The sequence below is a fragment of the Ascidiella aspersa genome, chromosome 8, assembly GCF_963924565.1.
Source record: "Ascidiella aspersa chromosome 8, kaAscAspe10.2, whole genome shotgun sequence".
NCBI classification, from domain to species: domain Eukaryota; kingdom Metazoa; phylum Chordata; class Ascidiacea; order Phlebobranchia; family Ascidiidae; genus Ascidiella; species Ascidiella aspersa.
The window spans coordinates 25,481,228-25,495,981 of NC_139454.1; the positions used below are offsets into that span (position 1 = coordinate 25,481,228).

A 14,754-nucleotide genomic window follows, 5' to 3' on the forward strand; every position below is an offset into this window, starting at 1 on the left:
GGAAAATATGCTTTGCGTAAGCAGGCGAGACACAAAGGTCATCATTATAAACATCATCAACATATTTTCTCAAAGAGTATTTTGACATTTTAAATATAATTTTGATGAATTATTATCGTGCACGTTACTATTTGTTGTTCCACCAAATAAGATCCAAAAGAACAACAGAGGTTAAAAAACTTTATTAAATGACAGAATACTGCAATTACGCCAAAAACGACATCATCAGTTCTGTTAAAAACTGCAGATACATACAAAAAGGCTTTTACAGATTAAATTCACAACCATCAAAAGAAAAACCAGAACACTCAACAGCCCTGATTCCACTCAATGTTGGATGATAGCATTATTATTTTTTCACCTTCAACCAAATAATGTTGTTCGAGTTTACTAATTAACAAAACTTGGTTCGCGGCAGATTCTTTATATACGAAAGTATTTAATTTCCTAAAACTTTGGCAAACTGACCTATTCTAAAATGACGGAAATTTCTTCAAATGGCCTATGTCGAAAATTTCAGGAATTGGTTTAGAATCCTTAAAAATCCCATTCAAAGCCACAAAACAAAACATAAATCCTTTAATGCTAGGTTTAGGATTAACTCTATAACGAATGGGGTGAATTTTCCCACGAATTTCTTCAGAAGTGGCAAAAAGATCCGTGGATAATCCAAGCACAATGGCTGGAGTCAACGCTAAGTCCAAGCGTGAAATTTTGAAGAATGAGTAAGGTCTTTTTATTACGTTTGTACTATAAATCCAAATTACATGTTAAACGCATTCCACGTGTTAAGCTAGTTGACGTTGTTCAGTTATTATAAAATGGGCGCCAACTAAACCCTGGGAAATAGTACTCAGCATATTTCATGGATTTATATAGATTCAACATTGAGACCGTAAGCTTAGCGTTGAATGCTTGGAATGTATATGTGACGTAATATACCAAGCTAGGGAAGTTTCTTTGGGGTTGGGCTCTCCCGAACGAAGCAATTTAAACCATTGTGATACATTTTTAAATAAGTCATAAAACTATGCATCATTGTTTGAGCGTTCTAGCTACACATTGCGTATCATCGGTGAGGATTTTAAGCTGCAAAGCCAATCAAATATGCAACGTGAAGGGCCTCATTGTTTGAACGTTCGAATTAAACAATGAGCATTGCCAACGTCATAATAGTGGAAATCGTAAAAATTAAATTCAGATAAAAAGTAAAATAATTTCTTTTCAAATAACAAGAGCTTGAAATGTCAGTCGAAAGCGTGGAAGGAATAAGTGACGTAATTTACCAAGTGAGGGAACTTTCTTTACAATGGCCCTACCTTATATAATGCATACCATGTTTACATCACGAAGTTATTATAGAGTCATTAGGACATCCGTTCAAATAGCGGAACATTATATGCCGCTGTATATTTAGATACCAGCATATCGCAATATTAAAGCCTCGCCTACAAATCTTTTACTAATTTGGTATGAGCGGTATTCTTTGATATCTATACGTTGTATATAACATACAGCTGTTGGTTCTTTTACATACAGATTGGGATAACACATAGCTCATCTTTGGATAACATATAGCTGATAATGGAATAACATATAGACAAGATTGATATAAAATGTAGCTCGAAATAAATTTACCGAACGGTTTAAACTTGATATTTTTAAAAGAGTTTTTTTTTCTTTTGATTTATGTGTTGAAATAAAGACACTTGGTCTGCAATTTTTATCTTCCATCGCGAAATGACGTTTGTTTTTGGTATTGTTCCGATCGAAAAGACCTACGTAACAAAACACACGATTGCTACGTCACAAACCTAATCGAACTTGGAATCTTATCGGCGTCTGAAAATCACGCACGGAAATCGTACAAAAGATGGCATCGGTATTAACACGCTACATTAGATGTTGCCAGGTGCTTTAAATTATGCAGTTGAAATAACTACGTGACTCCGAACATGAAATTTGACACTCAGAAACGTTGAATTGCTGTCGCTATCTCTATTTCTATTCAAAAGGTTCCTTAGCTTAACATGCGATGGCAATCATTTCCTTTAAGATAGGCATTGTTGTGCTATTTATAGTCAACCCATAGAATGGTAGATTTCATGGTAAACGCTGGGTATAGGCACATTTAGAACGCTCGGGTCTGAATGAATGGCGGGTGTACGGTCATTGGGACCGCTTGCAAACGCCTACAGTCCTACATTTAAGGTCATGTCCCTTTGCGGCTGTGCTTCTTAACCTTTTTTGTGCGGGACCCGAATGCTATGCGTAGATATGACATCGAAACTTTGGCCCAATTCTCATGACTGAACGTTTTAAGAGGGATAACATGAAACAAATACCTTAACTAAATTGGTTTCTAAAACTATGAAGACATCTTGCTTAAAAGTAACCCCGTTAATTTTAACCAAGTGAACAACTAGGGTCGGCGACGTAATTTTAGGTCGCAACCCATAGGTTGAAAAACACTGCGTTACAAAACCGAATGCTGTGTGAAGAGCTCAAGTTGATCGTAATTAAACACGTGCAACGTGCGTTATACATGAGTAGTAAAAGTTAAGGTGATTTAGATAATTTATGGAACTTGAATCGTCCATTCAGTGCTACAGAAAAAAAATAATTCAATCAAGGAAAATATTGGAGATATATAAGTGGAATTAGACTACAGTTACAGACAAATATTTCTTTGGTCAATATGGAATCAGATTGCATACAAAAGGAGTTGTTAAAATAGAACATTAGATTACCGTGATTGATTTGCAGAAACCTGGTATTATTGATTTCGTGTTCTTACGGCGTATTCCATTGTGTGGCAGTTTAAAACGTGTAAATGAAGCATGTTTGACATTTTGCGACGCAATTAAATAAAGGTTGGATTGAAATGTAATGCGCAAGTCGGCATTTTAATGTCGTTAAGCTGATGGAAGAAGATTCTGCAATATCTCCACATGAATTGTTTAAACAAATTAAAATTTAACAATTGCTTTTTGGTCAATTTTCAACAAATATTAACAAAAAATTCTCATGTGTTCATGAATATTTGCTTAATGCTCTTTTAACTTTGGATCATTATTTATTTAGTTATTTGTGAAAAATGCCGAGAAGTCCTGGAAAAATCAGGCAAATCTAAAATAGTTCTAAGTTATTCAGAAATGATAAATATATGTTTCAGTCGTTTTCAATTTCCGCTTTTTAGAGTTTGAGGAATCAAAGTCTTAATGATATAAAAATAAAAAAAAATAGGTTTTATTTTCTCACCTTCGCTTTTTCCGTTTCCGCTTCGTCTCGGGGCTCGGGGTTCGAACTCACGACCTTCGGAACTTCGTCGACCGGCGACGGGGGCTTTTCGGGTTCCTTGGGGGCGTGAATAGGGGTGAAAACGTTCTCGTAGGGGTGAACCCCATTAATGTGAACGTTCTCGTAAGACGCGGGTCGACTTTTGTTGTTGTTTTCTGTTGTTGCTGTTATTTGTTTGTTGTTGTTGTTGGTTGTTGGTTTTTCGTTGTCCGAATCATCGAGAAGGTAGGTGACCTCCCTATAGAACATTGTGTTTGTTTAATATGACGTATTTTTTTAGAGAATATTTTGGTCATTTCGAATCATTGTTTCTTCCTTGGCAAAAATGTAAAAAAATATGATTTTTATTGAGTCGAGCGAATGAATCTATTTCAAGTACGAATTTAAAAATCGATTAGTTTAAGAAAGTTGAATTTCCTGGGAGTAGATTTTCGCTGTTTTTAATTTTTTTTTTAGAAAAAAAGTTGAAATAAAATTTATCAGAAAATAGCTACGTTAGCAGAACACCACCACGCAAGGGCGAATGACACCGAACACTCGTAGTACAATATGTGAAAAAAAAAGAAAAAATGTAAGAAAAAGCGCGAGGTAAAACACGATATAAAAACAATTATCGATAAAAAAAAATTAATGGGTGAAAAAAATTGTAAAAAAATGTTGGGAGCTCGAATTATTTCAAAGGGGCACTTATGTCAGCCAAGTTTGGAAACAAGGGCATATTTCACAGAACTTACCTGTAAGTGTCATGCGTCGTTGGTGTTCTGGAAGCTTCCCTGTCCACGTCATCCCCTCCCTGCTTCAGTCGGTTGCTAGGATCCAATGGAACGCACTCAGCCGTGAAGAAACCAGCCTGTGACGTCGGCGAAAGAGCGCTGTCGAAACGAACATGGGGTTAAGTTCGGTCATCGCCCATATACAGGTTACTTTGGGTCAGTTAAAGTTAGCTTTTCTTAACTGGCCTTTGACCCATCACTTTTTAAGGGACACTGGCAGTCTTTAGGTGCCACAATTAAATAATATAAAAACGCAAATATGCTAAACGCAAATATGTCGATTTTATGACTCTGAAACCTCTCTTGTGAGAAGTTGTGACGTTATGTGAAGTATATTTGTTATCCTGGCAAGTGTTGTCCACCCATGGAAGGGGGAATGATCCATCAATTGTTGTGAACAACTGGTTTAAATGCTTCAAAATGGGCATTAAGATGGCGGAACATTCTACCTGGAATTTTTTTTGTAAAGTTTGCTTATTTGTGATCTTAGCGAAAAGAAGGTGCTGTAGCAAAGTTTTCGTGGCCAGTAAAAAGTCTTTTTTGTATCCAAGAAAATATTCATATTTTATGTTTCATTCTCAAAACTATTTTAGGTAAAAATGTTTACAAGTAAGCTATTTAGATTTGAGCGCTATAAACGTTATAAATGTAACAACACGTACGTAAAGCAAGTTCGATTAAAACAGCTGAAAATACGGCCTAGAAATATGCCTTAACAAAAACAGGCATTGTAGCAAATAGGCAATGACATAAAAAAAAATTTGTGTGAGGAGGACACTATTTAGTTCTGTCTTTTTTGACATACATATTTGAAAAAAAGGTAAAAAGCGTGAAGTTAATAATTGCTATAGTGGTTAACTACAAGGGGTGTTTTTATCTTTTTCAGGTTTGTGATTTAAATAGGAGGAAACGTTTTTCATAATTACCCCCTCTTTTAACGCGCCCTGGTAGCTACAGGTTGTTGCAACCCAGACGGTCTGACAAGTCTGTGTTTACTGTTTATATGATGATGGCAATTAATAAGCGCGCGTGATATGACTCGAAAGAAACCTTCATCGGCCGGTTTAACACAACATGGTTCTCTTTGTACAGTATTTCGTATAATTTCAACATATCAGCGGCATAAACGACTTGCTTTAATGATAAAAGCCTGATAATACCAAACTTCAACAATTGGCCTTTTTCTCATTTATTTTCGTCTCCTTTACCTCAGCAACAAAATGCACCTACTTTTGTTTTAAGGCCTATACATATATCATTATAAAGGCCAATTTTAACATTTTTTAAAATCTTTTTTACAACTCAGTGGCAAAAAACGCTAGCCTTTGGGACAGCAGCCTGGCTAAAGCTTAAAAAGAGTTGAATTGCAAGACAAAAATAACCGACTTTTTTAAAATGGTCATATGTTTTGAAAGCCTAGAAGTGTTATTACAAAGGCCATTTCTAACAAAAGTCATTTTTCCAAAAAAGTATATATTTTTTACACATTAGTGGCAAAAATAGTAGATTTCGGAACAACAGAATAGCTAAACATTTAAAAGAGTAGCGATTTTAAACCAAAAGTAGCCGATTGTGTTTCAATTGACTATAAAAAGTGGCCACTAAATGAGATGACAGCTCATTGCAATGCATCCGCTTTGCAAGGGAAACATGTCAAGGCCTAATTACGCCAAATTAACCGCCTGACATCGCCTTGCACAAACATGCCGTTGTTAAGCTGGTTCTGCTAAAGTGTTAGAACATGAAAGGGATTCGCAGAACACATTTAGGCGCAATTAACAGTGTGTGACATTCTATACGCAATATATTTGCGAATGTTTTATTATCTTTACACTGTTTCGCAAGTAATTAGTTAGAAGTTTTGTAATGTTTAAATGCCAACATTGACAGTTATTCTTACAAAAAAAGAATGTTGAAAGCACTTGCGGCATTCGTAGAATGTGGCGGGGCTGTACACTACCCATTTGATTCATGAACCTAAAATCTGAACTTTTAACGGCCAACACTAAACCAGACGTGCTAAGATTTGGTTTTTGTGGTTTTTAGACGCAACCTAACAATTCCAGGCGATCCCCACTAAAATTCGACAAAAAAGTGTTGTTTTTTTTGAACAACCGTACAATACACTTTACCCTTTCTTTCATGGCGGGGCAGCAACCCAAAAACGAGATACAAAAGAAAACAGTCACAAAAGAGTGTTGAAATTATGAATAAACTGTCCATGGCATTCGTATAGTGTGGCGAGGTGAAGCGAACCAACTGTGATAGCTTAACTTGGTGCCTTGCAACATGCAAGCCCCACTTTGTGTACGTGGTTGAGTTATTCACCGTTAAACTGTGTTCGCTACTAACGCAACTTTGATGACCAATGTAACCAGGTAGTGTTAGCGGGTTGTCACACTTACAGGTTGAATGTACCTTACTTTGAATGGTGTTTAGCCTAGTTTGGCCACAAGTCATGATGCGAATTAAACAAGTTTAAGTAGAAATGGTTAAATATTTGAAAATTAAGCGCACCTTTACAAACAGAACGTACTTTTAGTGATATTTGAAACTATTTCTCTACTCCTTAAATTACTGTAATAAGTCTTATTAAAAACTTCTACTAAAAATGCGTTATTAAAATACATTATTTAGAAGGTAAAATGCGTTTTAACCCAAAACTAGTAGTTTTTTTAACCAAAGCGGAAAAGGCAAATAACTTTCCGTTGAGTAACGAACAACGAAATTCTGACACGCGACCAACAAAAACCAAAACATTTACGTTTCCGAAAAAAAAGGAAAAACTGTTTACGCATCAAGCCAAAGTGGCCAAACTCTTTTTCCCAACGTTTCCGCTCTCGTCCATTTAACAAGGCCAGCGTCAACTTGATGGACACTTTTTTTCGAAAGTTCTTTTTCCGCTAAAAGCATTCCCTTTGTGCAATTCGCGAGTCATTACCTCAGTATTTGCGTCATAAGGTCCATGGTCGCCCTGATTTTGCTGCTTTCCCTTAAAAAGGCAAGTCTTTGGGTGTTTTTTGCGATTTGGGAAGCAACAAACAATACCTTAACGCACTTCCTACGTCTGTCAGATGCAAAAAAACGTAAACTAGATCAGATTGGAGCACGACTTTCAATCTAGTTTACCGCTTGAATAACCTGGCATATCAGCGATGTTTAGCCTGTAAGCATATTTGCTTTGCTTGGCGTAAAGTACAAGCAATAAGACTATCCCTTGCAATATAAAGTGAAATCAATTGGTGTTGTATAAGCAAACGCGTTGACGCAAATTAGACACGTTTGGGACATTTTCAAAATGAAACTAATTTATATTGAATATGTCCAAGCATTTTTGGACGTTTCAAATAAATCCCAATTTGTTTTCAACATTTTATTTGTCTAAATATTTCTCAAAATGCTACACACTTCTGTATGGGCTTTAATATTTATTCTACGTCTAACTACAACCTCAATCATTATCCTTAGATTTATTTAAAACGCTCAAAATGCATGGGCTTTAATTCATACTAAGTCTAACTACGACATCCAGCCATCAAGCACCGAAATTTGTTTAGATTACAATAGCAATCTAAAAAATCTCGAAACCCTTAAGCTAAACAATGCTGCATTTAACCAACGCTTCCTTAAAGCATAATGGCGCGTATATAGACTTCAACGGCCTTAATTAACTGTAGTTTAAAAGCCATTTAAAAGGCTTGCATCAATCTAGAATTAAAATTACATCAATCTAGGAAACAATTTTCAACCGGCGACTTTACCCAGGACCTATCTTGTCATTCGGGCTTATACAAAGCAGGGACACGATTAATCAGCACGCGCGTGCTGCCTCTGTGACGTAACAAAGAGGAAGAAGCGTCGATTATGTCATCACAATGCCGATATGTACTATGGCCGGACTGTGTATGTGGTTTACGTGAGGGCAGGGGTGAAAATGATTTGTTGGGGTTTGGTGGTAATATGGCTGGGTTTATTGTAATAAGCTTGAAAGGGTTGGTTTTGATTCAGCCGCTTATTTTTCTGTTTATATCAAACTGAAAAAAATGAAATGTTAAAAAAAGGCTACAAGTTGTAATATTAGAGCTTTTGTGACAATTATTTAAAATAAATTAAAAACGGTGTGGTTAAAATAAGTCGTTCAAAGAAGGTTTTGATTTTAAGCTTTCGATGGCTTTTTAGATTCTTATGCGGTTTATACACAGTTTATAGTTACATATTTTCATAAGAATTAATTAGAGTTTTAATAAATGCACCAAAAGTTTACCACGAGTAGTGAATCGGGACATAGGATTTTTTTGCAATTTTTCAGAACGTTTATTCCCGTATTGCAATACTTTGACAGAAATATCATCTTTATGCAGTCTGCGATTTCCCTATATTTTAACGCTTTTTTATTCGCAATGTCAAACTGAAGTTTTAAATGTATAAAATGGCTACAAGTATTGTTAACCTCAATCATTTCGAACTCTGCGCATGACTGCACAGCATCACGCTTTGGCAACCTTTTGGCGGGTAATGGTCGGTTTTTGGCGCGCCAGAAAAGCGAAGTGGACAGTTTGTAAAAATGGGGCCAAAATTGTCGGTGGATATCGCCAAACATGGAAATGCCAGTAAGGTCCAGTTTTTTTTTACACGAACAACGCTTGAAATGTCAACGAGCGCGAATATAAATTGTAATATACACGAGATTTAGCGGATGCGACCCAAAGTATCGATTTAATGATAGAATTATTTAAATCACGTCCGGGAAGAAACTACTGTTTAATTTCAAAGAAAGAGTTAGTTGCAACCCTTTTTCATCGCATACCATAACCAACACAAGCCCAAACTAACACTAATTTTTAATTATTTTTGGACAGATTAATTATGAAATTGACCTTTTTCTTACGTTTAACAATTAGCAGTTTGAAATTATTAAAACGAAAGACGCGGGTATTACGTGTACAACTTGAAAATAAGTACAGCGGCGTTTTGTACAAAGGGGTAACAATTTTTCATAACAAACATTAAGTTTTCAAACATTTAGTGCCAGTTGTTGCACGGTACAGACACCAAGAACACGCGCTGTCTAAAAGCAAAGTCGCAAAACGCGCTGTAACAGCACGTAAATTGGCGATTGTGTAGCCGGGGGATATTCAATTCGTCGTTAATAATCACTAATCACAGTACTGTTAACAACTAGACAACGTACCGAGACCTTTTGGTAAGAAGAAGCGATAATTGACGCAAAAAATCCAGCGATTATGGTAAGAAGCAGCTGTTCTGGTGACATACTATCCGCTCAAGTACGACATTGTTTAGGCGTTGTCTCGCAAATGCGATAATAATGTGGCGACGTGTGGAGAAAGTGATATAACGTGAGGTGGTCGCATAACTTGAATGTTAATGGATGCTTTAAACATTTGAAGGCTTTTTCAGCCTTCAAAAGTTTTGTTTTGTATTTAAAAAGTTCAAACTAGGTTGAAAATGAACTAAGATATATTTAAATCGTTCAAATTGCTACCTACTTCTATATAGGCTTTTGATATTCTTAATACTTCCTAAACTAGAAGTTTAACCTTTCCTACTTTGTTTTTCTACCGAAAAACATTAAGCCACTGTAGAATGATAACGATTGTGCAACCCAGTCTTAATCGCCTATAACAAGATGTATATCGAAGAGGCATTAACTGTTAGTTTAATGCCAGTTAAATTATCAACTTTAAATATGGACATTTACTTTTTAAATGGCTTTATTTCGAAGCTCCCTTCACATTATGAAGTTCATTTCAGTCGATCGCTAATATTTTTATTCAATGACGTCATGGCGTGAAGTGTACGGTGAGGTCGCTGTAGTTTGTGATGTCACATAACTATACCTACAGCGATGTTTTACTTGAGTTAATATCGACGCATAACATCATTTTGAAGACCAAACAAAAGGGAACCTAAAACGTGTTTTTGTGATGTCGTGATACAACATTTGTAGTGACGTCATAATTTAAGAAATACAAAACGTCACCACAAGGCCAACAGTGACGTCATGAATATGATCGATTCTTTAAAATCTACTTACGGAGTGCCAATGTGTTTTTCAATAATTAATTAAATGATTAAGTTTATATCGTCACAATGTAACATTTAAATGATGCCATATTACGACACGTCATAATTTGACAGTTTATTGACGTCACAATGCTCACCTTGGCGCTGTGTCGGTTTTCTCAGGTATCTGTGGTGGAGGGGGTGGGGGAGGGGGCAGGTCGTCGGTGCTTCCCCTGGCCCCAAGCTGCTTGTTCTGGGCGACAAACTTCCTCACAAGCTCACCCTTGGCGTCACCCTGGGGCTCAGGGGGCGGTGGGGGCGGGGGAATTCCCTTTCCAGACGCCATCTTGGCCGCCTGCGTTTTCTTAAACGAAGTCGATCGCTTCACCTTCTCGATAATCGCGTTCACTCGCTCGTCGTTCACAGGCTTGGGGGGTTCGGCCGGGGGAGGCGCCTGTGACGTAACAGTGGGCTTCGGGTCGTCGTTGTTGATGCGCAGCTCGATCTTGGTCACGTGACTTCGCCGCTGCTCGTCGCCCGACTCACCGTCGCCCTCTCGTGACGAGCGCTTGAGTTTTTTCTTTTCCTTCTTGACTCTGTAGGTGTTGGTGTTGAACGGCATCTTGCGCATCGGGGCGGCCTTGGCCGGTTCCACTGGCTCCTTCGGTTCCACTGGCGCCGCTGGTTCCGCTGCTGCCGGTTCCGCGACTGCGTCGTGGTGGATTGCAAGGGGGGAAAGGTTCCTGGGAAGATTAAAAGGCTCGATTCAGTGCTTCTTAAAATGGGGGTTATTTCTTTAAAGTGTTTAGGGTGTTACACATTACAAGAAAGGCCGGCGAATCCAGTGCGCACATTTTCTGGGGTAAATTATTTTATTTGAACTATTTTAAGCTACGCGAAAATACACATGATAGCAAGCTAACATCCCAACCGACGGTCGACAAATGTTCCAGACGAACCAAGGTTAAATATAGGGTTTGTTACCGGTTTAATAATATGTCGCTTTAAACTTGGAATAATAAAATATACTTGGCCAACTGGCGTTTCACCGGTGTAAGTAATTACTCACGACCATGGTGAAATCGGGACCGTCGCTCTACCAACTGAGCTACACAGACTCAGAGGAGCATAATTACTGGAGGTTGTAGTTAGACATGGAATGAATCAAATCCCATACAGAAGTAGGTTGCATTTTGTATTACATACATAATGAGCATGTTTCTAAACACTTAAACGTGCTGATTCCTGTCCGTAAAACTAACCTGTGGTGAGGTTCGAACTCACGACCTCGGTCATACCGGGACCGTCGTTCTACCTACTGAACTACACACAGGCTCAGAGGGGAGTAAGTCGAGAAACAACCTTAGCATTTCGGAGCATAATGGCTTGAGGTTGTAGTCAGACGTAGAAAAAATATCAAAACTTATGCAGAAGTAGGTTGCATTTTTTGGACGTTTTTGTCAGTAAATCTGCAGATAATGGCTGGAGGTTCTAGTAGGAATGAATAAGTCCATATAGAAATAGGTTGCATTTTGTGAACGTTTCGAACAACTCTTTATTCATATTAAATAAAAACAACACCGTTTCTCAAGCAACTCACAGCACGATTTTATCGCGGTAATTTGTGGGTGAAGTTGGCGACTTTTGGTGGAGGAGAGGTGAGCCTTGCTCGTTGGCTTCATCCACTGTGGGAAACTTCCCGATGGAAGTGGAGGAAGTGTTGGAGAGAGTGGAGAGAGAACTCACCGTGGTGGAGGAAGAAGCGCTGCTGCTGCAGGAGGAACAATAGGAGGATTGTTAGAAGAACAATGGGAGGTTTATTAGAGGAACAATGGCAGAAAGGGAACTGAATGGACATTATTTATGGCAAGGGTCGGAAATCTTTTTAGGTGAGCAAGCAATAAAAGCCAATACTTTCGGTTGTATTTCCATGAGGAGCATAGAATATTTTTTAACATCTAGTTTAGGTTGGCAAAAACTATGGGAGAATTACAGGAGGAACATTTGTGGTATAGGATTTGGTAAAGAAGATCCACATAAGTAAGTTTATAAAAATGCTTAGTTAAGATGGTTAAGTAGAGAGGATGTTTTTAAAGGTTTGAAAATTTTTTTTTCATGAAAATAACAAAAAGATAGATTAGAGAAGCTAGATTAGAAGAAAAAACATGCAAGAAGCGGGCCCGAACTGAGATTTTGCGGTAAAAAGTTTGAGAAAAAAATATCAGTTTAAAAGAAGACTAGAGGAGGACCCATGATTAGAGTTAATCAAACCTAAAGTTAGATTCTTTTATGTCCTACCTGTTTGAGTATCTCTTCTTTGGTCTCGTTCTTGGTGGCGGGTGGACGTGAGAATCCTTCTTGTCGGGACTCTGAAAAACGCAACGGAAATGGTTTAAATCCTATACAGGGTTGCTACACAATTTTATGAAAAATATTTATACCAGTGATTCCCAAACTGCACCGCGGCATACTAGTGTGCCTCAAGAGATTGTCAAGTGTGCCGCGAAACCGCGAATTTTGGAAATAGGCACGAAAGCATTTTCAGACTTGAATGCGCACTATCCATTACAGATTAATAATATTAAAACATTTACATATAGCTTGTCGTGTGTTAAAAGGGCGATTTTTTTTAATATTGTTTTGACGCTACTAACTCAGCCGAGAAGTAAGTAATAAACTCACAGTGTGCTGTGACTTTATGATTGGACTTGACACGGATCTGTCTCTTCGTGGAGGTGAAAGATTATCAAGGGAATCATCAAGGTGATCTCGCGATTCCGTTCCTAAGAAAGAAAGATTTGTCTTATGTTGTTTTCCAGACTTTATAATTACGATTTTTTAGCTTTAGGAAAGCCTTAAAAAAAACAGTTGGTCCAGTAAGTATTTTTTGAGCCTTCGAGATTTTATAGCTAAAGCCGAAACAATTTCCAACCAAAAAAATAGGATAATCAACTATTTGATGGTGGCCAGCACAAACAAAGGATTAGTCAGATTATTTGCAAAATGTAAAATACGACTATGTCAATTTTCTGGCCGGAGTCTGTACGCGTAGTTTACAGCGAGGCCAATAAAACAACACGCACAATTTCTGCAAATAATTACCTATTGAAGACATTTTTTTAAGGTTTAGATTAAGTGTCCGATAGCAAATTTCGAAGATCCAAAACTGTTAAATCTAAGAACTACTTGATTAGACCGTTTCGTTTTCAGAAGGTGTCTCGTTCAATTCATTATCTAGTGTATTAAGTATATCCTTTGTTAAAAATCCCTTATATTTTATAATACCCTTTGTAATTTATTATATTAAAAATCCCTATGAAATGTATTGCCACTTACTATTTTAAGTAAATACGTGGTAGTTTGTCAGCACGCTCTAGGAAATCTTAAACACAGTTAAACACATGTGTCGAAATAGTTAAAAGAAAAATGTTACAAAATCTCATCAAAACTGTTTTAACTAGCGATCGTATCAGACTAGAGTCAATTAGTTCACGCAGAGAATGCAAGTTCTATAAAAACAAACCTATTCCTTCGTCGACCAGGAGTTCCAAAGAAGCGGATCTGTCCAGTTTCTTCTCAATTGAAGTCGCTTTACGGAGTCCGGATTCGTCCTCGGGTAGAAGAGATGCTTTGTTCCTAAAAAAACAAGAGTATCATGGGTTTGTTGGTATTTAAGAAAAGAAACTCCGGTTTGTTTTACCTCAAGAAAGCGTACAGCAACTTTTTTAAAAACTGGGTTAATAAAACTCGGAAGCATAATGGTTGGAGTTGTAGTGAGACGCAGTAAGAATGTTGCAATGTTAAGGCACCAAGTTATCAGTGACCTTTGGCCGTTTGACCGCAAGTAATAGAATACTTACACAATTAAAAAGGTCATAAAGCACTTACATAAAATGCGCTTTAGCAAACTTACTGTGAATCCTAACACTTAGTTTACAAGCGGCTGAGCTTAAACTTACTGCTGCTGCAGAAACTTTATACTTAAATGTCGATTACATTACAGATCATATTTTCAAGCTAAATTACTGTACATATCGTGCACCGAAGTTAACTGAGTAATATGATATTTATTTATTTATTTATTTATTGACAAGCCGTGTATTAAGGGCGCTTGTAAAGTTATGGAGTTATTAGTTTGCAGAAAATGTGACGCGATTTTACTTTCTTTGTGTGTCGCAAAAAAAACTTTGAAAGCCTCTGCTATAAACTCCGGCACTTACACAAACAGAAAAGTCTTTAAAGTCGTTTTAGCTTAAACTTACTGCTGCTGCAGAAACTTTGCTCTGGTCTCTTGGAAGTTTGGAAGCCTCCTTACGCTAGACACGTGGGTATGTTGGGGCTTCCCCGCAGTGGGGGTGCTGGCGGGGTGGGGAGGGGGTGATTTTGTGTCAGAGGGGATGTCCCCAGATGACCTGGTAGAGAGAAATGTGATGTAAAGTGTTGGGAAGCTTTAAAACAATATTAGGTGGAATCTGGAGAGTATACTCTTAGAGTTGTGGTAATCATATAACCATTTTAAAACTCTAATGTTATAACAATTAAGATCATCATTAAGGACAAACTATTTGAAACTACAGCATTTTAAATGTTTAGAAAAGTAATTACAAATGTGGTTATAAATCATTATTTTTAAAAACAAAAGATAAAATATGTTTCT

The 14,754-nt window shown here is 37.3% G+C and overlaps 1 protein-coding gene across 1 annotated transcript in view; it reads right to left on the reverse strand.

Moving 5' to 3' along the window:
* Nucleotides 1–14,754, reverse strand: part of LOC146137042 (uncharacterized) — a 131,862-nt gene that overhangs the window by 39,199 nt on the left and 77,909 nt on the right. Inside the window, exons 13-20 of the mRNA XM_083395388.1 lie at nucleotides 14,360–14,509; nucleotides 13,621–13,733; nucleotides 12,780–12,880; nucleotides 12,396–12,466; nucleotides 11,698–11,868; nucleotides 10,256–10,840; nucleotides 4,035–4,172; nucleotides 3,262–3,538 (exon numbers count right to left, since the gene is read on the reverse strand). Of these exons, the coding sequence (XP_083251514.1) occupies nucleotides 3,262–3,538; nucleotides 4,035–4,172; nucleotides 10,256–10,840; nucleotides 11,698–11,868; nucleotides 12,396–12,466; nucleotides 12,780–12,880; nucleotides 13,621–13,733; nucleotides 14,360–14,509 (1,606 nt within the window). The remainder of the gene's footprint in view (nucleotides 1–3,261; nucleotides 3,539–4,034; nucleotides 4,173–10,255; nucleotides 10,841–11,697; nucleotides 11,869–12,395; nucleotides 12,467–12,779; nucleotides 12,881–13,620; nucleotides 13,734–14,359; nucleotides 14,510–14,754) is intronic.